Here is a 25888-nt window from a genome sequence, read left to right as displayed (position 1 = left end):
AGGCTTCAACACAGCCCGGTTTATATTTAACGTTACATGCCAAGTGAATAAAAATAAAAAGGTAGGCTAACACTGGGACTTTTTCTCTCTCTCACAATTGTGACTTCTTTTTTCCTGCACTAGTTCTGACTGAGGCAGAGTGAGATAAAAAGTCTCAATTACCTTCTGCATTTTTTTTTATTCTGTGGTGGAAACAAACTTCCATAATGTTGTGATGAACCCGACCCAAGCTCATATCAAACAAATTCAATGTGTCTTACAAATGGCCCTACAAAGTAAAACCTGAAATTTTCATCATAGGAATGTTTAACCGGGCACCAAGAAGAATATATATATATATATATATATATATATATATATATATATATATATTGCCCAGCTCCCCAAGTAATAATGACAAAAAATAATAAGAAGAATAATTGATGGAAATTTATTTCTGACATCACACGGAAGGCACTACATTACAGCATATTTTGCATAAAGGGCAACTTTTTTATTTTTTATGAAAGAAACTGAAAATAAGGGAAATAAAATTACAGTGACTTTTTATGACTTCCTATGCAATAATATCAAATTTTTACATCCACCACAATACATAATCATTTCAATAATAAACATTATTATCAATATAATACAATTCATGTAAAAAAAATATTAAGGCATTGCATTTGAAATCTTAACACTATGAATAAATAACAGTTTAACATGAAAAATCTAACAGATATCCAGTACATTGGTCATAGTTTTCCAAAACATTAAGCATGTTAGGAGAAATTAGAATTAATTGTCCAGAGATTTTCTTCCCAAATGACTGACCAAAAAAAAAAAAAAAAAAACCCTTAAGATACACATTTACATGTTTATAGGTTATTTAAACCTAAATACATTCCCTGGGTTAATGCCCTTATTAAATAGAACATATAATCAAGCGTTATCTACTAAGGTAGAACGATTTTTTCTCTCATTTAAGAATTCAAAATCAAAGCACCATCTGAAGTTTAATCTGAAGTCCTTCTTATCCAGCATCATCACAAACATTCTTTAAGACAGGTTATTTTTACTTGTTGTATATACAGTACATACTATAAATAGTGTGTATGACTACACAGGATTTAACCTAAAAAGAGCCCAGTGCTATATAGTTCATATGAGTTTCTGAACTATTATTGCTATGAAAACAATCTTGTTTTTTTCCTTTCCAGAGTTGTTTCCTGAGTACAGATTAATCATAGTACTAAACTAAATTGTACTGACAGTGCAAGTTAGTTCACAACTAGACAAATCTATGACAAAGCTCCAGGTCACTCGATGTATATAATATACAATGTTACTAATGCGTGCAAAAATCGTTGTTGCAAAGTATTCTTTCAGATGTCCCATGCTCTTGTTGGATTATAATGGCATACTTCATAGTTTTTTGTTATGTCTTTTCACTGAGGTCTAAGTGTAACACATGGCACAGGAGTAGTGGAACTGCACCCCCTGAAAAACACTGAAGTAAGAAGGTATCCTCAACTCTGTGTTCAAGTCAATAAGGCAGACATCACTTTGAGTGAGGCCGTTTGATTGGTCACTCTTAAGGACATCTTAAAGGTGCAGAGCTGATCGATGTACAGCGCTCCAATAAGCTTCACTACAACTCAGCTCTTTCCAGAAACTTCCCTTTGGAACCTGAAACACAATCATATAAAGTATTATTCTCTGACATATAGTTTTCATGTGACGTCACATCCTTTTAGTAGCGCCCACCTGGATTTTTAGTAGTAAAACCATGATATTAAAAGACCAGATTCAATATACACCTTATTACTGATACATATAAACAGGCTCCCAGAATACAAACGCAATGTGCAATTTCTCAAGCGTTTTTACATGGAAAACCATTATAAAGAACAAGTTTAACCATTGAGTTCCCCAGTCATGTGACTGAAAAGTTATTAATCATGACTTAAAAATGATTATTATTGCTGACAGTGTTTTATAAAACTTCCTCCTTCTGATTACCTGACGTTTTGGAAGTGGCCAGTAGGGGGCTTCAGATTGGATTTCCCTTTCTGCAACATGTCTGGTGCCACTGGCAGGCCATTCTTAGGCAGCGTCTGGATGAAACACAGCAAATATTTTATAATCTGCCGTCTGAGTCAGTAAACAGTACACAGTTATTTATCTGATCTTGAACAGACAAGACCAGGACTTGATATGAACTTTTTTGCTCACCAGCCATTGTGGCTAGTGGTTTTCTAAAGTTACTAGCCACTCAGCATTTTCACTGGCCACAATTTTGACATAGATACCTGCCATATAGAATAGATCTTTTTAATAGTATCGCATAATTTGATAGCAGGTATATTAGGCTGCAGTCACTTTAGGACCTGACGCATTGATCCATTACTTTCTCAACCTTTTACGTTCACCTTAACATATCTGAATGTGTTTACATAGACCAGCATTGTGACGTTATTTTGTGTGTATTTGACTGTTTAAATGCAATGTGCAGCAAAAGTTTCATTCAAGCCCTGTAACATCAACAATATTAGCGAGAAAAGCGTGGTTGGTGTCTTGCGTTTATTCTGCGGAAAATTAAGCGTTTCGGATATTTTAGTATCGATACGTATCGAAAAATCAATGTTTTTGACAACACTACATTGCACTTATTGTTTATTATTTCAGGTAAATGTGGCTAGTAAGAGTGACTGTGTTACATGCCACTGCTGAAAATAATATCAAGCTCTGGATTAAACCTGCATTTGCTCACATCATGAGAGGAAGACACCCACCTCTGCAGTCTGGGAGGGTTTGGTCATTGGACGTGGTGGAGGGGGTCGGTTGGGTGGTAGCGGTCTTGTTTTGGGGGGTCCTGATGGAGACGGCTGGGATGGCTCTGAATGCTGTAGACTCTGCTTGTGTGGAGTGTAGGCTGGGATTGGAGGTGGTTTCACAGTGGGCCGAATGATAGAATGTCTAGGTCCCGATGGACCAGTAGGACTCGCCTGAGGACATGTCTGAAGAAAGAAGAACTGATGTTTATATACATCTTCAGTCAAAATCACTTGTTTTCCACAATCGAACTCATTGTAATTTTCGAAGGTTTCGAAATTCCGCCGATGTCAATGAACATTTTTATTAAGGGTCAATGTTTAACTCCAGGAATTGATTTTTTAAACATTTAAGCATATAAATGTTGTTAATTTCCATTGTGTCCAAAATTACAGAAAAAAAAGCATTCCTAAAAATATGATTTTAATTGGATTTATAAACACACATGGATCAGTGCTAAGTTATTATAATATAAAAAATATTGATTATACTATTTTAGTATTTATTAATATTTTGAATAAACTAAATAAATTGTATAAATAGTATTCAGTTTGTAGTAAATTTTATTTTAATAATTTTAATTTTTGTCATTTTTATTAGATTTTGTTTTATTATTATCTATATTTTTTAATATTTCAATCTATTTCAATTTCATTTAAGTTTTTAATATATTTTATTTCAGCTTTATTTCAATTAACGAAAACTATTTTTTTTAAATATTTTAACTTTTGGTTAACCATAATATGGATGGGTTTAGGTTCCATGTGTTTTCAACATTCAACTAAACCAAGAGATGCACAGAACCGTGCTATTGGATGGACGCACTGCTAACACACGCTGACAACAAAACAGCTTCACACCTGTTCATCAGCGTGAGGTTTCTTTGGCTGGAACACTGGGTTGGCGTGACCTGTCGTGTGACTTTTAGTCTCAGGGGTGTCTGGAACACTGACAAAAAGAGAAATTACTAAATTTCTAACACACATACAACCTAAAAGCTGAAGATCAATGTTTGCATTTAGCAGTTACTTGATGCATGTTTGAGTAGCAGGAGGGGCGGAGCCTTTGGTGGGGAGGAGCTTCTGTTTGCAACGGCACCAACAGACGCCAAGGATAGCCGATACCAGAAGAAAAAAAAGAGTAAGGAGAACCAGTACAAGGGAAAGGCTGCCTGCACAAGATAAGACAAGAACATAAAAACATCAAAAGGACATATAAAACAGAACGTTTCACAAATAACATTAGATGAAATATTTAGTTTATTAGGTGTGTGTTGTTGACGTACTGTGCGCGATCACAGGCCCACTGTCCAAACTGCCTCCTGAACCCGTCATCTCACAAAACGGGGGTCCCCAACCCGACTTACAATGACAGTTGTGGTTATTATTGCAAAGCTGCAGGGAAACACACATCAAAAAAACAACATTTGTTCCATTGGTTCATTTTCTTTTTCCAGTGAAAAATAATTTAAAGAAATAGCTTATCTAAAAACAAAAACCTAAATTTTCTTTTGTCACATACGGATGCAGCCATATTTCTTTAAACGCTATACAGATATTCATTCTGTATTGTAAAATAATACAATTCCTTATAAAGTCACACATAATAGCGAATGCATTTAGTGGAAATCATCACACCATTGAAGTCTGCTGAAAGTTTACCACATCCAAATATAATAAGGGATTTTTTTCTGTTCCAGAAAGCATTTATGATATCATAGGAGGAAATGATGTCAACCGTAAATGCACTGGGACTGCAGCTCTGCGATAGACATGCATGCATAATTCTCAGGCAGCTCTCTGCAGAAATAAGCAATATGAACGTACCCCATGGCCATGACATTTGGCATTGCATTCATCTGCTTGCAGAAAGGACGCATTGCGGCATTCCCCTTCGAAACAGATCTATTTAGAAAGAAGTGAAATGAAGTGAAATGTGAATGTAAGAAGAGGTCCTCCTATACACTCACACTCAACGATATAAAGTGACTTAAACATATTGGAAAATCTAAAAACCTACCGCATTCTCCCCACATTTGGTCCCTGGCAGAACCAGGCCCGGGTCTAGGGTGTCATTCTGGTTGTGCTTATCTTGACCTTGCTGGTACACATGTGTCCCTCTGCACAGGATCTTCTGTTGACCAATATTGACGTTGGTGTCTATGGCGACGGCGTTGGATTCTATTGGTTTGCTGGCAGTGCTTTGGCACTGGATCTTCCCACATTTAGCATTCCTGAACAGAGAACCAACAGCACGTCTTTGGATGATGTCACACACTACTGGAATCATTTAAAGTAATTTAAAATGATTATTTTTTTCATGCTTTTCAAAGAAGTCTTGTATGCTCACCAAGACTGCATTCTTTTGATAAAAAAATACAGTAAAAACAGTAATATTGTGAAATATTATTAAAAATTTAAAATAACTGTTTTCTAATATATTTTGATGACAAAAGCTGGATTTTCAGCATCATCACTGCAGTCTTCATGATCCTTCAGAAATCATTTTAACATGCTGATTTAGACAGTTATGTAGAATAAGAATTATAAATGTCTTTACTGTAACTTTTGATCATTTCAATGCATGCTTTTTAATGGAAATTATTTTCTTAATATGTATCACGGTTAACAAGCAGCAAAACTGTGATTTTTTTTCTCACATTGATAATAATCAGAAATGTTTCTTCAAATCAACATATTCGAATAATTTCTGAAGGACCATGTGACACTGAAGACTGGAGTAATGATGCTGAAAACACAGCTTTGCATCACAGGAATAAATTACATTTTAAAATATACTACAATATAAAACAGTTATTTTAAACTGTAATAATATTTCTGTTTTTTGGTTTTTTTGAGCATAAGAGACTTTAGTGTAACTATTTATTTTTATTATTTTTATTATTATTATTAATATTTGAGTACATTAATCTCACCTTTCAGTGCATTTCCTGTATGTGCCCATGAGGTCTTTGCCACAGTTTCCATAGGAATCACCTGCTACATTTACTTTAGTGAAGCATTGATCAGGAGCAAGACGAGCATCTAAGAAATAGAGAGAGGACATTTGCAGATGAAACAGAACAGAATAGAACAGACACATCTACTCATGATGTCACAAGTAAGTAACTGGTTGTGTGAATGTTAAAGTCTCGGCTGGACTCGGCAGAGAGAGAGCAGCAGATGGCATCACATTCGGAGACTGAGATCACAGCCAAGCACAGTATCTGTTCTACTGTAAACTACAGTACATTACAAGTGGATTTCCACTGGAAAATGTGAACATGGTAGAAAAAATGCCATATGAACACACTTAGCCAACATCACTCAAAAAAACTTTTTCTGATAATTTACTTACCCTCATGTCATCCAAGATATACATGTCATTCTTTCTTCAGTCATAAAGAAATTAAGGTTTTTGATGAAAACATTCCAGGATTTTCTCCATATAATGGACTTAAATGGGAACCAAATGGTTCAAGGTCCAAATGAGAGTTTCAGTGCAGCTTCAAAGGGCTTTAAACGACACCAGACGATGAATAAGAATAAACGAATAAACGATCGGTCATTTAAAAAATAAATAAAATAGTTTAAGTTTTATAAGCTCAAATGCTCGCCTTACTCGCGCATTCGTGACTCTCCTGTTCAAACTCGTTCATCAAAACGAACAAATCTTTTTACGAGTAATGACTCGAAAGGTCCAAGATAAGACCCTTATTCATCGTCTGGTGTCGTTTAAAGCCCTTTGAAGCTGCACTGAAACTCTCATTTGGACCTTGAACCGTTTGGTTCCCATTGAAGTCCATTATATGGAGAAAATCCTGGAATGTTTTCATCAAAAACCTTAATTTCTTTTCAACTGAAGAAAGAAAGACATGGACATCTTGGATGACATGGGGGTGAGTAAATTATCAGCAAAAGTTTTTTTTTAAATTGAACTACTCCTTTAATATTTTTGTGAAAACTGTGACTCAATGAATATTGGGTGCTTGGATTTATGGTGTTACATTTAAATTGTGTTAGCAGATTTTAGCAGACAGACCTTTGCCCCAGAGAGAAAGGCACTGCTGCTCCAGCGTCAGACACATGCCAGTGTAACAGTAGGCACTGCCACCCGCACAACTGTTGCCATCTATCAGGTAGAAGTTAGCAGGGCAGGACTCTGATTTCCCATCACAGTACTCAGGCAAGTCACAGGAACCTGAAGGTGGACGGCACATCACTCCTGGACTCTTCAGCTGGTCAAGAGTGCGACAGAACAAACTTGCATTCACTCACGGGTTTGGAAAGATATTAGAGTGAGTACACAGACAGGAAACTGACATTGAATCAACGTGGAAACGACGTCTCTCATGACATCGAAACAATGTTGATCTTGCATTGTTTTGCTCATCGAATTAACGTTGAACCAACGTCAGACGAAGCATTCTTCAAAGCTAAATAAAAATAGACGCACTTGGTTTGCTTTCCTAACGTTGAAACAACGTTGATTTCAAGTTGATTTTCCGTTAGTTTTGAAGAATGGCACGTCTGACGTTGGTTCAACATTAAAGGACAACTCCGGCGCAAAATTAACCTTTAGTCTAATTACACATTGTTACCTAGTCAACCGTTATCAGAGATTTGCTTTCATGATTGCCGAATGTAAATAGTTTTATCTAAAAACAGTTTAGCCTATAACGCTAGTATAATGCTAGTATATTATGGGGCATAGAGTAATGACAAATAAAAATCGCTTGTTATAACCACTAACAAGGCTCAAAATAGCCCCATACTAACACGACAGCATAACAAGGGTCCCTACATTCAAACCGAAGCATTGAGAACTTTGTCAGTGTCCATACAGTTTAATAAGAAGATATTTTATACACACAGTAAACTTCGCGAATACAGGAAGAAGCCATCTTGGAAAAATAGTCTCTACCAGTCGATCTACGAATGCCGATCCAAGTGCGCTGGTGAGATGTGAATAAGGTGATAAAGTGAGCGCGACCAGTAGGTTACGTGTACATATTGAAGAAAAGAAAACGGTTTGTGTTTGTGTTTCTTCTGGAAACAACGGACTATATATGAGATTCTGCACAGTTCAGCGCACATGGATCGGCGTTCGTAGATCGACTGGTAGAGACTTTTTTTCAAAGATGGCTTCTTCCTGTATTCGCGAAGTTGACTGTGTGTATAAAATATTTTCTTATTAAACTGTATGGACACTAACAACGTTCTCAATGCTTCGGTTTGAATGTAGAGACCCTTGTTATGCTGTCGTGTTGGTGTGGGGCTATTTTGAGCCTTGTTAGTGGTTATAACAAGCGATTTTTATTTGTCATTACTCTATGCCACATATAACTAGCGTTATAGGCTAAACTGTTTTTAGAGATAAAACTATTTACATTCGGCAATCATGAAAACAAATCTCAGAGAACGGTTGACTAGGTAACAATGTGTAATTAGACCAAAGGTTCATTTGGCGCCGGAGTTGTCCTTTAATTCGATGAGCAAAACAATGCCAGATCAACGTTGTTTCGATGTCATGTTTCCACATTGATTCAATGTCAGTTTGCTATCTGGGATAATTAATGACAGAATTTTCTTTTTTTGGGTGAACTAACCCTTTAAAATCACCACTTTTAAAAACTCTAAAAATGATCAAAATCCCATTTACTTATTTAAACTCAACACTTATAAATTTAATGAAACAGTTTTTCTGATGCAGCACCACAGGAAAGGGGTTCGAGACAGATGAGTTTGGCAGGGATTCACCTTGCACTCATGACAGCAAACTCCGTGTGCACACTCAGCGCCGATCTTCAGCGTGCAGTTGTTGGCATTACAGCAGGGACTTGAGCACTCCTTTGTAGTAAAGGAAACAGAAACGGAAAATGTGAGCGTGAAAGATGAACCAGGACAACAGCGTGGGAGAAAACGAGACAGAGGAAGCAATGAAACTCTCGCCTGACCTCCACTTCTCCACAATCACACTCTTCTCCTTCCTCCAGGTATCCGTTTCCACAGCGCTGGCCTCCGTACATGAGCCTGGTGTTGGGAGGGTTGAACAAACACTTCCCCCCGCCGGAGTTCAGGTAGCGTTTCAGCTCCTTCTGATTGCAGGAGTTGAAGATACGAGGGAATGGAGCCCTACGGAACGCGTTACTTTTATTTCATGCCGATTTTAAATGAAAATTTTGTCAGGTTTGGAATTATACAGTATTTTTTCTTCGGTTCTCACCCTGTGGCAGCAGCCATGATGCAGCCACCGTCCTCGGCCTGAGCACGACAGCAACCTTCACTGTCATGGCTCATCCCAAAGTTATGCCCCATCTCATGAGCCATGGTGGCAGCGATCCCCACAGCACTGTTAGAGTGGTCCTGCAGAGAGAGGCAGACAAAACAAAAAGTGAGTCCAAGAAAGGGACCGTTGGCAATAAAAACACAATGGAATAACATGTACCGAATTGACTCCACCAGACTGGTATTCAGAACACATGGCTTTAAGAGGTGCAAGACCAATGATGGTGCCATGAAACGGCACGCCCCTACAAATACAACAAAAACTGTTTAAATACCAATAAAACTATGGCAGAATCAAATCAAACCGATGCAAATAAATGGCTAGCTGAACAGATGTAGACATAATGGGCCGTATCATACACTTGGCGCAAGTGTTTTTTGCTAGTTTCAGCCTGACGCAGTTATCATTTTTTTTACGTTGTTTTAATTGCAAATGCATTTGCGCCCATCTGTTCGTCCATGGGCGTGCTGGTCTGTGCATTGATGGCATGTTGCTATTTTGAGGCAATTGAAATAGACTACAATATATATTTTTTAAATATAATATATATTTATTTAAAGAGCGCGTTAGTAATATGCGCCTATAGGCGGGTCCAAAACGTGCGTCCCGTAGATGTCCCGAACAGATACGTTTCCTCGCAAGAGAAGCGTTCAGTTTTTCCGCTTGCAAATCCCACCATGTAAATAGCGAATATGCTTTTAAAGGGAATTGGAGATGAGACTCTGATTGGTGTATTGCACATTACGCCCAAAACACACCCATTACTCATTAAGAGAATATGGGCAACCATTTTAGACAATGTGGCAGGCACACCGACCATTTTTCCCGTCGTTAAACTAGCAAAAGTGTATTCGGACACGCCCTAATTGATCGTTGACCACTTAGATCGTTAAAGAGTAACTAAACACTAAACCAACTTTTTTTAGTTAATGATCTGTAAGAATGGATCTTTATTAATACCAGTCATTGATTCTAGTAACTTTTTTGACATTTGTTCATAAAGTGTTCTATTTCTACAATATATGGTGTAAAAACGTCTTAGTGCTGCCCTCTTCAGGTTGAACGGTGGCTACTGCAGTTGAATTTTCCTATTGGATGTTCCGCACTTCGTGACGTACGCAGGTTTCAGCTCACCACGCGAGCTACGCCCTCGGCAGTATAAAAACCAGCTTGTGTCGTCAAAACCACTGTAGGGAGTCAGGAGTTGGAATTGCGAGTATTGAAAACGATCAGGATAGAGTGTTTTAGCATCTATTTCGTCCCCTCTATCTCCGCTGGGGACTGCCCACTTTTTCACCATTTTCAAATATTGCCAGTGGGTGGAGTCAGGCTATGACCAGGGGTTTAGTTACCCTTTAAAATAGGGCCCATTTAAAGGGGCACTTGGCAACTATCTCAACTTAATAAAACCGTTTAGAAATCATTCGAATGGTTTAATAACCTGTTCTGGAAAGAATGGTGACTTTCCCCGCACCCCCCAATGATGACAGAATTTGAAAAACTATCCTTTTAAATCCTTATCAGCGATCATTGTTATCTGCTCATGCGTTAATCAGGTGGGAGGAGCTACAACGAGACTGACGTTACAAACTGAGCGTTGTCATTGGGCAGCTGTGGCAGCTGTTTCCTCCTCCAGGACAGAAACGCACTCAGGGTGCTGTAGGGGTTGTCGCTCACACTGATCTTGTCTTGATCGTTCCAGATCTCCAGCCGGATCAGAGCCACACGAATGTTCAGTGTTTTATAATACTGGCAACATAAAGTCACATAATATATTAGAGTCCAGACGTGTGATAGAAAGTGTGTGTTTAATGGTACAATTCACAACAATCTCACCTTATCCACAAAGTTAGCGGCTTCAATCAGCGTCATTTTGGTCCTTTCAAAGTCCCGACCATGATTCACAAACTGAAAAAGAGACACGATTAGGATGTATCTTTGACTTGGATGGCTGATTTGACTTGGTGGTGATTAGAACAGGCATGAAGTGAGTCAACAAACAGACAAGACTGATCTCAAGACATCTTTATCCAAAGAAACCACCTGGCACAAAATCTTGTTGATTTCTGTGATAATAAAAACGTGCTACAAAAAGATGCCGATAAAAACCAAGGACAGACTGCCTGAATCCTGTAATCACAGAAATAAATACTGAGATTATTATTAGAGGTGTTTGCTAAAGAGCCTCTTTTTTAAACACCTTAGCAATCGCATATAAACACTTTATGGTGGCAGCTTTTACATGGGAAAGGGAAATTCTTCTGAAAAATGTACTAATTCAGTTACATTTATTGTTTAAAGATACACTACTATTAAAAAGTTACTTCAAAAGGGAAAAAAATCAGTAGTGTAAAAAAACGCCAACTTCACTTGTCTCTCAAAGTTCCCCAAGAAGACCATGCTTTTTTTTTAGCAGATCCCTGAATTTAAGTGATTTTACCTCCGCATGGTCGGCCACCACCATCAGCTCCACGTATTTCATGCTACTGCTGACATCCCTTCTTTTCTGCAGGAAGAGATAGATAAGATATGACTTAGGCTAATTTGATATACTACAGAAGATGTGCTGAGTCACTGCTTCAAAACCTGAGTTTATGAATATAAATGCTGTGAGACACTAATTGAGACATCCTGTGTCTTCAGTTTGGGACAGACACTCTATTCATGTATGCAAACGCAAAGAACAATGTGTCCTTAGTTTAGTGCCACTTTAGTCAGCTCTTCACATTTATTTAAATAACAAGTTTTATTATCTGGTACTTTCCGTGAATAGGGTACAAAATAGAGCCTGACTTCTATTTTGTACCATTTTTTCAACAGATTGTCAGTGGAAATGTTCACTGACAACTTTAGGAGGAGGGAGTACTATATTTTAATACGGCTGTTTTATTTGATATTCATTTTAAGGTTTCGCAACACTTCAAATTGGGGTCTAAACACAGTTAAACGTGTGATTTTTTTTTTTACCAATTTCTAGCTAGAACAATTAAACAAGTACAGAAAAAAATGTTAATTTAGGAAAACAATACTTAATTTGAACCTTAAAATGTCAAACATATTGCAAGAATTATTCATTAAAAATGTACACAAACAGCCAAATAATATATGGGTAGATAAAAACTCTCTGAAAAATATGTAAACTAATATATTTTAAAATCCATTTTTGTATATTTTAAAATACAGACCTATTCAAAAACGTACATTGGGATAAACATTAAAATATTCAAAATATCACAATAAAAATCTAAATATTAAAATATTGAATATTCATAATATTCAAAATAGTCATTTTGATTTAAATGGTTGGATCTAGAAGGTCAGGACCTTTGAGAGGCAAAATTCACCCTTTTAAGGGGTACACCTATATAGTTTCTAAAACTAGCTACTTTTCATGCTAGGTTTTATGTTTTATATTACATATTAGTGTCTCTGAAATACTTTACACAACAAAAAAACAAAGGAAATGCGCCTTCAATGCTTTAAAAAAACACCATGGGCACCGAAATTCAGAACTTTTTTGATGGTGAAGCAACAAAAAGTTAGACAATGAGCTTCTTCAAATTAAACGTACACTGATCCGAGAGGATCTCAACAAAACCATTTTCTCACCCTATTGCTTTGCTGAGGCTCTGCCATGACATCAATCAGCTCTTGAAGGCTTTCCGTGTGATTCCCGTCTCCATGGTGGTGTCCGCAGGTGCCCGCTGGCAGTTTCAGGCTCTGAGCGTTGTATACTGCATGTCCCTGAGAGTGTGTATGGTTAGCTAGCGGTTCGATCATGTAGCTCACGCTGCTATTGACTGTTATCATGCCCCTGCGAATTGAGAAGACAACATGTCAATCACAAGAATCTTTCAACTTTAAATTTCAATGATCAATAGGAAAATCTGAGTCATTTAAACAGGCCTACAGGATGAAAACCTCTCAGATGTGTTTTCCACGGGAAGCAGCTTCACCACACAAAATGATCTTTATCCCGGATGGGAGGGGGAAGAAAAAAAGGGAATAAAACTGAATTGATAGCCAACTTGTGTTTATGCTGAACTGTTTTTTTTTTTTTTTTAAAGCAAAAACAGATTTCCTTGCTTCCTGGATATCCAGGTATTCTCCAAACACCAACTTAGTTGCAAACACAACACTTCACAGATGTAGAGGGACGCCCAACTATTAATGAAAACGCTTCCACTGCAGAAATGCATGGGCACAAAAAGAACCAAAACCAAATATTATGACAAACTAATAAACGTACATTTACATGGCAATATTATGTGAATGTTAACTGTCTATGAATGGTGAAAGCTAATTTTTGTAGGATCAGGCTTCCTGCAAAGATAAAGAATACTCAATGGCAAGAGTTCTTGAATGGCTAACACATCTGTTATATGATACACAAATCTCTAGACAAAATGTTTTCATGGTGCTCATTTAGTGGAATCGTACACCGCAGCTGTGAAATTCATCTGGAAGGACGTGTGTATACTCTAGTTTTTCCCTTCTCCAATCAAACCCAACTCACTCAAGCTGTGCTGGCTCATCGATCTTTTTGGATATCAGTCAATGTGTGTCTGTTCAGAGAGGAAATGGAGTCTCTGAACGAGCTGGAGCTCAGCAGGACTCTATACATCTACCCTCGGCCCACTCAGAGACCCGGCCACGCTGCTACAATGAACTCGCTGAACTCACTTCCTGGGCTAATAAACTGGAACTTTTGTGCAACAAAGACAACTCAGTCATTTCACTAAAGCTGAAGTTTCTAAGAGTCTGACAGAAAATGGAACTAAAAATGGTTTTGTGAAAGTCACCAATAATAACCATAAAAGACACTATTTCATGATAATAATAACACTATAAAATAAATTTGATGAGCTATACAATGATATGATTTTTAAGAAAACTGTTTATTATCCTGAATTAATAAGAACATTAAGCTCACAAGAGGCCATGGATTATGAATTTACCTTGGTTGATTTTTTTATTATTATTATTATTTTATTTTTTTTACATTTTTGCAATTTAGTTTGGTGCCACTAGTGGTTCTGAAATGACACTCTCCACCTTAAACCATGGTAAAATCATAACCAATGGCTCTTGTGAGCTTAATTTTCTTATTAATTCTTATTAAATAGTTTTTTATTTAGTTATTTAATTATAAGTTATTTAATTTTATTTACAGTTATTTAATTATATTCCACTATAGTGGGACCAAACTAAATTGCAAAAATGTAAAATAAATAAATAAATAAATAATAATAAGAAAATTAAAGTTAAAAAAATTTCAAACTCCCCACATCATGGCTCTTCTAATAAAAATGTGTCTAGTTACAGTACAAGCATTACATTACAAGCCTCTAAATTAAAGATCCATTGAACATGCAAAATAAAAACATGTATATATTTTTCACACAATACACATGCTGTACAGATCTCCTGTGGTTCTTACCTGAATCCAGCACAGGTGCTGATGACAAGACTAGACCCCTGGATCCCCTTGACTGACCCATGATAATAACAGTGATCCTAAAACCAAGATAACATATACTGTAACATTAGAGGAAAGGCGGTTTTGAAGTACTACATACTATATAAATAATAATACTATATACTGTATATACTGGGTTTGGACACTAAAACAGTGGCCAATATAGCATTCGAGGTTTCACACCTATATATGTGGCATTGCTGGCCTGATGGCCAATCTTATTGCAATTCTAGGAGACATATGAGTACAAAGAGAACAAATTGTTGGAGCGCGTCTCGCTGGCTCATCTGACCAGGACAGAAAATCCCTGTGGTGTATTGAGAGCTATGTTATCCAGGGTAATGTCGGCATATCACCGGCACCAAGTAGGATGAACCACATCCAACAGGAGTGACTGGTGACGCACGAGGAAGCCGTCTGGATACTAACCCGAATTGAATCCAAAAAACGTAAAAACCACTTCAGAAATAAATGTGCACCTCGACTTTCCTGTTCCCACCAAAACTGTTTGTCAGGAGCTCTACGGGGTCAATATTCATGGTCAGGCTGCTATAGCCAAACATTGGTCACTCATGCCAAGGCCAACATCAATTCCAATGGTGCCAGCAGAGGAAACCTTGGGCTGTGGACAATGGGAAACATTTATTGTTCTCTAATGAGTCCACCTTCACTGTCTTTCCCACATCCGAGAGAGTTACGGTGTGGAGAAGCCCCAAAGAAGCTCAACACCCGGACTGTTGCTGCAAAAAGTGAAGGATCTCTGATGGTTTGGGCTTCAATATCATGGCATTCCCTAGGCCCAATACTTGTGCTTAATGGACCAAAGACTACCAACCATTCTGGAGGACCATGTGCACACAATGGTTCAAATATTGTACCTGTGTTTAAGTAATTTGATGAACATGAAAGTGAAGTTAAACATCTCCCATTGCCTGCACAGTCACCAGATCTAAATATTTTTGAGGCACTTTGGGGTGTTTTGGAGGAGCGAGTCAGAAAATGTTTGCATGAACATAGTGATTTAGCCACTGTGAGGAAAGAGGAATGGCTCAAAATCCCTCAGGCCACTGTGAAGGAATAGTTTCAGTCATTCCCAAGATGAACTGATGCTGATTTGGCTGCAAAGGTGGATCTATACTGTGCTAATAAATTATTGTGGTATAAAACCAGGTGTTTCAGTTTCATTGTCCAACCCCTGTATATCGTACATAGTATGACTGACAACATAGTTCATCATAAGATTACAATGAATATATGAACTGTTCACATGCTATTCAGAAGTGAATGATTCTGGAACAGCTCTTACAACTCACCCTGTTGGAAGGCCTGGAAAACTGACGGTTTCCATTTGGATCATACCATATCTCCTGATATTCAGAGGAGAACAACTCCCTTAGAGAAGAACACACAAAAAAGACAAAATTGTTCAGATATACATTTAATATGCACAGCTGGTCACCAGACAGCTTCTATCACTTCCAAAAAGGAATAACATAAACACTTCAAACTTGTTTCCATTCCTTCTCTGGGGTCAAGCATGAATCAGGATTTGGTACTGATGCAGGTTATTTGAAGAGACGAAACCAAGAGTTGTATTGAGTAGGCTATTTCAAAGAATTTCTCCACAGAAAATGGCAGACAGCGTGAGGTCTCTTTCCTTTAATGACCTTGAGCTCATTAAAGATTCATCTAAAGTGACTGAATGCTTTGATAATCAGAGATCCACAGTAAGTGTGCTTACAGTCTGAGAACAGTCTGTTTATTGTGCATATACTCTTTCTCCTTAAAGGTTGAAACAAGACCAATATGTGCTTAACTGGTGCTAAATATTTTATTTCTCCCAAAAAATATTTTCTTAGCTATAAAGACATAGTACTGTGTCATACAAAAAGAATAGATTATGATGATTATCTTTTGTTATAATGTTTCCCCCACACCCTAACTAAAAATACATGACTTTTTAGTCATGCAAGAAATGTTAATGGATATTGGATAACATGAAGTGGATACAATTACTATTGTCCCATTAATTATCGTTAGTTAAGGCATTAAACAAAACGTTTGGACCTTGAACCGTTTGGTTCCAATTGAAGTCCATTACATGGAGAAAAATGCTGGAATGTTTTCATCAAAAACCTTAATTTCTTTTCGACTGAAGAAAGAATGACGTGGACATCTTGGATGACATGGGGGTGAGTAAATTATCAGCAAAAGTTTTTTTTAAAAAGTGAACTACTCCTTTAATTGCAACCATGGCACACACAAAGCAATTTGAAATCAATATTTTATGTTCCATTAGTGTTTGCAAAACTTTTTCCCCTTTATATTTAAAAATAAAATGATGTGAACATCTGTAAAATCATTTACCATTCAGTTGGGTGGTGGGAACCGAAACAGTCTGCTACCACTAAAAATATTTTTGAGACAATTTGACTTGCTCTATCTATATCTAACCACACTGCCTCTTCTTCTCTTTTACACATACACACCCACACAACCACCAACACACACACACACACACACCTATAAATCTAAAGCATCTGTCTCTCTTTGTTTAAATTAGTGGACCCAACAACACTTGCACTGGACACAGTCCAGACCTACTGGATTGCGACCTCCATCACCCCCACGCAGGAACACCCACCCGACTGCACAAGTCTGCACTGGCCCTGCAGGACCCTGGCTCTCTGCCAGGGACAAAAAGTGTCATGGACGCGAGTGCAAAGAACCCCTCAGAGACATACCAGCGGTCATACGGGCATTCTGATATGAGTAGAGCCTTTAAAATGAATACATGCTACAAGTATAAATACTAGCACACAGGGTGTTAAGGTCATATGAAACATACATTTTAAAGGGTTAGTTCACCCCAAAATGAAAACGGTAACACTTTACAATACGGTTGCACTAATATGCATTAATTCATGCTTAACTAATGCACAGATAATCATGAGTTAATGTATAACTAATGAAGAACTAAACCCTTAATTAATGATTACTGCATCAGCAACTAATAAAGAGTCTATATGATTAATAGATTAAGTAATACATTAATTCCTATTAATTCAGTGTGTCATTGTGTATTAATTCCTTAATAACATATTTGATGAACTAATAATGTAAATTAATGTGTTAATTACCACAATTAGTCAAAGCTATGCACTTCAAACTTCCAGTTGTCAGCTTTAATTAATCATTAGCTAAGGATTTGCAAAGGTATCATTATGTTATGACTTTACTTGCTGGGGCACATCATTATTAACAAGTCATTTAGTAATTGTAGTAATTTGCACATGAATTTGCACTAACAATGAAGTAATTAATCATATATTAACGCATATTAGTGTACCTGTCATATTATCTGGCTTTGGCTCATTTTGGAAATTAACATATTAATTAACACTATTAGTTAAAAAAAGTAGTTATTATGGAATTAATCCACAATTCCATATTTAATTAAAATCAATTCATTTATGAACTAATACATTAACCGTACAGACTCTTAATAAGTTCCTAATGTGGAAATCATTAACGAATAGCTTAGATCATCATTAGTTACACATTAATTCAGTATTATGCATTAGTTAAGCATGAATTAATGCTTATTAGTGCACCCGTATTGTAAAGTGTTACCATCCGAGCAATGTCTGAACTTTGTATTTTGAGCACTTCTTGCGTTGTTTTTACATCTTCACGATGACTCGCTTGGTTTAATCCTCAGTTGTAAGTCGCTTTGGATAAAAGCGTCTGCTAAATGACTAAATGAAACTTGCCGGTGTTCTAACGATTCATGCTACCCATCGAGATTTGCTACTTGTTATGCGCATACAGACTCACAGTTTTTTTTTTAACAAAAGGTCAATTTTCATGTGTTATAGTGTAATTTCCCTTTAAAAAATGCTAACTATCATATGAATATTTGTACGGTCAGCCAGCTGAACAAGAATAACTGATAGTTTCAGTTACTAAGAAAAGGTGTGCTTTGACAAGTCAAGATGAATATTTGATGACAATTTTTACTTTTCACATCATTTCAAAAATAAAAACAGTAGTCTACAGTATACATTAGCAACTCACAACTTAGAATTGTATTATAATTGTATTTCATATAATATTAATTGACATTCTCTGTGATCAATTCGCGCTATGGTAGCATTTTTCAACAAGGCAGTACAAAACGTCAGAACAACGGCCCAGAAAGTTAGTAAAGACAATGTTTAAAATAGTTCAAGTGACTACAGTGGCACAACCATAATTTTATCAAGCGACGAGATGAGGGTGAGGTGTTTACGGTCACTTGGACTATTTTAAACATCCCATTTCCACTCTTTTAAAGAGACACAGACTATTATAGACACAACATTTACTGGAGGCACACTCGATGTGGTGATGAAGGTGCACAATATGGCATGTCAGAGCTTTGACACCAGCAAGGCCATTTCTGTTCCAGATACAGTCCAAGAGGGTGGAAAAGCACTCAGGACAGAATTGGGGGCAGTAGGCCAAGGGGTGCTTGAATCTAACGGACACCCTCTCAAACAATTCATGCCTGTTGATCCTAGAGGGAACTAAAACAAGGCCCACACTTAATCTGCCACCCTGCCGCCCAATGACCCAAAATGTGTTGCTATATTAAACCCAGCCACAAGCAGCCACTGGGCCAACCAGAAGACTCATAAATTGACAATAAACTGACTCTGGCTGTGCATGACGCTATAGTCCCCTAGGCTCTGGAAAAATTGAGTGAGTGAGACAGGAATAGGAATTATTTTACTGACAGAACGAAGGATGTTGCACATACTAGGTGGGCGATTAACATAAACTTTAAGTGGTGTATTGGCAGTTGTTTTAGCTACACGATTACACACACTTACGGAAAGACACCTATAAAACAGAAGCTGGCAAAAATAGAACATGCAGAGATTTTGATTGTGGTCCAAACTAGCTAAATAACAACACAAAGACTCAGTAAATAAAGTTTTATCTCATTACTTTAACAAAAATATATTCTTTGTCCCTATGAAAATGGGATTACCATTTAACATGTTTTTATGCTATGACATATTTACTGATTTTTTATAAAGTAACCACAATAATAACGTTTGCAATGTCAGTAATATGAGATGAATTTATCGATACATCAGGCTTTTGAGTAATGTTTATTTTTTTGTACATCTCTCAATCATTGAAATGCATTGCATAATACGTTTTGCCCCCCACAATAAAAACTACATAGCTTTGATTATAAAACTAAGCATTTAAATATCATCTTACTCAGACATATTATTGTAAGATATAAAGCAACAACATATTCATGTGCATTTTATGACAATAGTCTGTTATAATTTCATAAGAATCTCATCGAAATTAAGAATGACTTTTTGGCCATATAAGCGACTGCATCATATTTTGGATACGTTTGAGACTCTGAATAAAAGTGAAATGTTTTTTCGTCCTCAACTATTAGGGACCAATGCATTCTCATCCTAAAGCGTAGACATGGCACCCTTTAGCGTCAATATTACACGCTTCGGTTATGGGTAGGTTTAGTTCTGGGGTAGTGTTAGGGTTAGACCACTAAGAGGCGCCTTCTGGCCCATATATATCTGCGTCTCATATTGACGCTAAATGGTGCGTTGGATGTCTACGCTTTGGCAAAAGTGTCGTACATGACGCCTTGGGATGAGAACAGGCTGGAGTGACATATTCTCCAATATCCTACGAGTCAAAAGCCTGATGTATCAAATATGATACTCATGATATAATATGAACTGTGTCAGGCTCAGAATAATAAAAGCCCTAAGAAAATATAGTGTTCTGGAAAACCAACGTGGCAAACTTTTGGTGAAAATCGATTGAAACATGATTGTATGCAATTTAGCATTTTGTTCCCTAACTTCACATTTATAATGTTAATAAATCATCTTTCTTTTTCCTTCCCTCTGTATAATAAGGGAAAATAATTTTATAAATTACCCCACAAAGATGCAAAATACCCACACAGAGCACTAAAAGCTTTGGCACGAGGCCCGACAGATGCAGTGATGAAGAGCTGTGTGTGTGAGACATGGCCGCCTGGCAGCGGCAGAAACAAAGAGCTCATTTCAGCACAGACGAGCTGCGTCTCAAGGGTCAGCGGGCCGCATTTTCTCCTCATATCATATGACATCACTCTAGATGGAGGAGGGAGAGAGAAAGATGAAATAAGGACATCACGAACACAGAGAATGATTGGAAAGGGCAAAAAGAGAAGTGGAGACAGGCTGGAGGGGAGGATGATGTAATTGGGGGCATTGCCGTAATGGAGGGGCTTTTATTGCTCTGTTTTAGGGCGTATCAGAGCCTAAAAGCCTGTTTGAACGGTCTGCCCTCTAACTGACAGCCTGTCAGCCCCCCAGAGGGGTCATATGAAAGTCAAACAAGCCAATGCATGGATAAGAAAATAAACAAAAGCAACAGAATGCAGTAGGCACACATTAAAGTCCACATAAAATCAATATTGACCCTACACTCTAAACAATGCTGGGTTGTTTTAACCCAAATTTAGGTCAAATATGGACAAACCCAAATGTTGGGTTAAAAATGTTTTTGACCGAACTTACTCAACTGTACATTTTTTAATTAATTTTTTTAACCCAACATTTAGGTTTGTCCATATTTGACCCAAATTTAGGTTTAAACAACCCAGCATTTTACTTTATTTTGCTGATTTTTTTTTACACACAATCTAATACATGCCTTCTGTTGTCTGTTTATACTTTTTTAGCAAATAAAAAGGCTTTTAGATTAAGGATAGCCCATTGATCTATAAACATTTCTTCTTACTTTTCGACCATTTAAATAAAATCTTCACTAAATCGCATCCCTTCTCGAGTATGTGCTCCATATTCTACAATGTTGTATGAGCAACAAAAGCCTGATGATATCAAATATAATCCTCAACAACAAATCTGTCGAAAGGTTCAATTAATACTTTTTTTATGACTATTATTTCAGATGTCAGGCTTTACAGGGTGGTTAATGAACATTCCTGGCTTGATTCACCGGTGCACAATTGTTTGTTTTCCTAATATTTCATTTAAATAACTCGAACTGCTTGTCAACTCCAGATGGATAAAATCAAGTCCTGTTTTTAATCATTTCCATTTCATTCAAAAATATGAAGTAAAATGGTTGTGAATGAACTTTCATGTTCAAATTAATCACCAATAGTGACCCTGGTTATGTATCACTCTGATGACACAAACCAACATTATGACTGAAAATATTAGGGAGGACATGGCGTCAGACCATAGACTAATGTTTCCTCTGAGATCTGTTAGCCCTCTGGAGATAGGAAATGACAGAAATACAGGAGGTATCGAGTGAAAGAAGCTTCACAGACAGGTCAGCAGACATAGTCTTGAGTCTGTCAAGAATCAAGCTAATGATCAGTTCTCAAGAGAATCAGTTTGGATATGGCGTTCTTCAAAAAACCCTAAAATATATCTCCCCAAACAGCCCCATGACACTCTCAGAACACTCAGAAGACCTGAATCAGCAGTGCCCTGCCTGGATCTTAATCCCATTCTCCTCCTCTGGGTCCATGAGGGCAAACATTCATTAGGATAAAAGCCAGGAGGCACACAAGCTTTCTCCTTCTGACTGTGATGGATCTATCCTGGAAGACGGCCACTGACTACAGATGCCAAGAGACTCACAGCTGCTTTTTGAAATTCTTTGCATGAGCGCTTAGTTTTAAACAGGGTGAACGAGAAGAACAACTAAACAAGAGCGAGAAAAGCAGAAAATCTTTATCATTTACATCACTGACAGCCAGCTATTCCCCTGAAATCAAACATACTACAGCTACAAAATCTGTAATAAGCCAAGAAACTAGTTAAGAGACCATACACTCTCACAAAAAGAAGCTGTCACTGGGGATCTACACTTTTGTTCCTTTTTAGGTATACCGATATGTACACTTTAGGTACTGATATGTACCTCTTGAAAAGGTACCGCCCTAATAACAGCAATTTGTACCTTTTTTTCTGACAGTGTGACAGCATTAGTAATTTAAAGGAGTAGTTCACTTTAAAAAAAAACTTTTGCAGATAATTTACTCACCCCCATGTCATCCACGATGTCCATGTCTTTCTTTCTTCAGTTGAAAAGAAAATAAGGTTTTTGATGAAAACATTTCAGAATTTTCTTCATATAATAGACTTCAATGGGAACCAAACGGTTCAAGGTCCAAATGAGAGTTTCAGTGCAAACTGTTCAAAGGGCTTTAAACGATTCCAGACGATGAATAAGGGTCTTATCTTGGACCTTCCGAGTCATTATTTGTAAAAAGATTTGTTCATTTTGATGAACGAGTTTGAACAGGAGAGTCATGAACGCGCATCACAGAACAGAGTAAGGCGAGCATTTGTGCTTATAAAACTTAAACTATTTTATTTATTTTTTTAAATGACTGATCGTTTCGCTAGATAAGACCCTTATTCATCGTCTGGCGTCATTTAAAGCCCTTTGAAGCTGCACTGAAACTCTCATTTGGACCTTGAACCGTTTGGTTCCCATTGAAGTGCATTATATGGAGAAAATCCTGGAATGTTTTCATCAAAAACCTTAATTTCTTTATGACTGTCAGTCTGAAGCAGACATTTCTCAAAATTAGTCAAAATCATCTGTCAAGAAACCTAATTAGCATGGACCGTTTTTCCCACTGGATGACCCATGGGGTGTAGACGGTGGTTAAAATAACACGAGAAAGACAGAAAAATAATGAATGACCACACTTGACCTCAATTAGTATTAACTCGAGCCTTTGAACCAAAATGGATATCTTGGTTTTATCTTGTCCCACAAATATTGAAATTATCCACAGGAGACAATTAAACCAAGCTTGTATTAATATTTATTGTTCAGACATGAATGCAGGGATGAGGGAGGTATAGCTGACCCTGCATTCATTTTACATCAGCCTTAATTGATAAACAGTCCACATGAAAGAGAATCATAATCAAACCCCAGGCATGCAAAAATAGTGCTGCCGAGATACTGGGACCAGAAACAGAGAAATACCGCTCAAAAACTGAATGTACTCTTAAAAATAAAGGGGTTGTTGCAGTGATACCATATAGAATAACGATTTTTGCTTCCCCAAAGAAGCACTTTTTCTATAATTTTTTTTTCCAGTATAAAAAACCTTTTCAATGTAAAGTTTCCATGGATGTAAAGGTTCTTCATGAAACCATCAATGCCAATTAAAGACCTTTATTTTTAAGTGGTGTGAGTGGTGGCTGCTAACTTTTCCTTGACATATGCTTGCATTACAAATTCTGAATTTCCAGTTCATTCTATATTTACCTCCCACCCACAACAGAACTGATCAAATATTACTATGTATGGCCATTAACTCTTTGTTATGTTACTCTTCAAAACACTGCATGCTATTGGTCAGTCACTGTGACTTCTGTAAGTTTGACATTACGTCAGACTGAAATCCAGTAACACAGTGTCTCTCCGAATAAGGAAGTTGCTCAATATTATTTTGTGTAAATTACAAAATGAACATTATAAACCGCACACTTCCCCAAAACAGACTGACACAATGCTTGAGAAACGGTGCTGATTGATTTCATGACACCAAAGGCTAGATCATAGGTTGCATCTGTTCTTATGGGTGTCAGTATGGTTTGAAATGTGCTGGGGACAGAGACGCATTCGGAAGTGCATTTTCAAAAGTGCTGGGTACAAACTTGTCAAACTGTGCAGCCTCTCTGCTCAACCCGTAAATAAATGCATCGATCCGAAAATATTTGTTTGAGTTTTTCAATGGTCTAGTGGTAGATCAATTGCCAAGATTGTCAGAGATTACAGGTTCTAATCCACCCTTGGTATAGCTTTTTTTTTTTCTAGCAGGGACACATTTGCCAGTGACACAAGCCCAGAAATAATCAATCTGGTTTATTCAGTTGTCAACCTGTTATCATGTGCACTTTTCCCCTAATGGCAATGCACTCCAGGGGCAGAAACTGCACCATGTGACACACCCAGCTTCCTGTGTCCTGGAGCAGGAGTATCAAATGTCATTCCCATATGGTTTAATGCTCGTGCGGTGCAAGCGCTCTCCATCAACAGATGTACGCTTGTGCCAAAATGAAAAGGGAAACCACATAGATGTGTATTTTTGGTGCAGCGCTATAAACAGCATTTCATATATCACCAGTTGGTAAGTGAGATATGGCTACAGTGGAGTAAAGCTGGAAAGCAGGGGATGAAACTGAATGGAGATGGTTATTTATAAGACTACACACACAAACTCACTCATTTCTCTGGAGTTGTAGAATCAGATCTTCTCCTCCCGCAGATATCTTGACCTCTGCCTCAGACGGATGCTGGGAAGGAAAATCAATAAGGTTATCTAGAATTACAAATTTCTATTATGCAAAATTGGTGATAGATACTTAGTTAAAAAGATTATGAATGGGGCAAGTGGTTTATAATAATAATAACTTCCATATAAAAACAAGATTCTCTTTCAATCATTCTTGATAACATGATAAGGAGTTCATGGCATGCAGTTCTACAGTGTAGTGTACGTAGTTTAAAGAAAAATGGTATATGAACAGGCCATTTGAAGACAAATTTTGAAAGTTTGCAAAAGTGTTAAAAATATAAGCACAAGTAACCTACATTGGTGAAATAGCCTTTACTACTATTCTCAAAATTTGCAATCGACATTACCTTATTGGCCACATAAGATCTTTTGTGTCTAGCTGGGCTGATCCACTCTGGATAAGTGATAAAGTGCTGCAGGTTGTCATGGATGCGATATGAGTCTCCATGCCAACGTTCATCTAATAGTACAATAAATCAATCACGTGATCAATAATCAATCTGACACAATTTCCAAAGAAAGAGTTCAAGCGCGCGCGCAGCATCTTCAATTCCACTGCTTAGACTCAAAGCAACACAATAACGGTATTATTTTATCGTGACTATAATACAATAAGACTCACCCGTCTGTATGTCGTTGCCATGTGCAGTGCATCTTAAAGAGACATGTAAACAAAAACATATCAATAAAAACAAACGGAATTGCACGGCGCCCGCGAGCGTGCAGCGACTCAAATCCACGCCCTGAAGCATCATAAATTAAATTAAATGTAAATATTAAAAACAAAATGCACGAAATAAACGAGCCGTGCAGAAGGAATTATTATCGATTATGAATAGCATTCATGATGAACAGCACCGGTATGTGTGACTGTAGAGTCCGACAGAAGCAGTGAGAGGAGTGCATCTTTACAGTCCTCT

At 37.3% G+C, this 25888-nt stretch overlaps 1 protein-coding gene across 2 annotated transcripts; it reads right to left on the bottom strand.

The window, feature by feature from the left end:
• Positions 1 to 414: 414 nt before the first annotated feature.
• adam19b (ADAM metallopeptidase domain 19b) lies at positions 415 to 25888 on the bottom strand. 2 transcript variants are annotated; one of them, XM_039648975.2, is made up of 23 exons: positions 25591 to 25888; positions 25316 to 25428; positions 24896 to 24966; positions 15898 to 15976; positions 14546 to 14622; positions 12715 to 12919; positions 11546 to 11611; positions 10942 to 11013; positions 10688 to 10854; positions 9265 to 9349; positions 9043 to 9182; positions 8774 to 8951; positions 8577 to 8666; positions 6859 to 7054; positions 5753 to 5861; positions 4837 to 5050; positions 4644 to 4721; positions 4103 to 4211; positions 3847 to 3988; positions 3678 to 3765; positions 2778 to 3002; positions 2005 to 2099; positions 415 to 1671 (listed from the first exon to the last, which is right to left on the bottom strand). In XM_039648975.2, the coding sequence occupies exons 1-23, from the start codon at positions 25721 to 25723 to the stop codon at positions 1641 to 1643; spliced, it is 2763 nt and encodes a 920-aa protein (XP_039504909.2). In that variant the 5' UTR covers positions 25724 to 25888; the 3' UTR covers positions 415 to 1640. The 2 variants fall into 2 exon arrangements, with proteins under 2 accessions (XP_039504909.2, XP_039504910.2); XM_039648976.2 differs by lacking the exons at positions 14546 to 14622; positions 15898 to 15976; positions 24896 to 24966; positions 25316 to 25428; positions 25591 to 25888 and adding an exon at positions 13016 to 13073.

This window comes from Pimephales promelas, chromosome 9 (genome assembly GCF_988280905.1).
Source record: "Pimephales promelas chromosome 9, fPimPro1.hap1.1, whole genome shotgun sequence".
NCBI classification, from domain to species: Eukaryota; Metazoa; Chordata; class Actinopteri; order Cypriniformes; family Leuciscidae; genus Pimephales; species Pimephales promelas.
The sequence above is the reverse complement of the archived record's forward strand: the minus strand, read 5'-3'. Positions and strand labels throughout refer to the sequence as shown.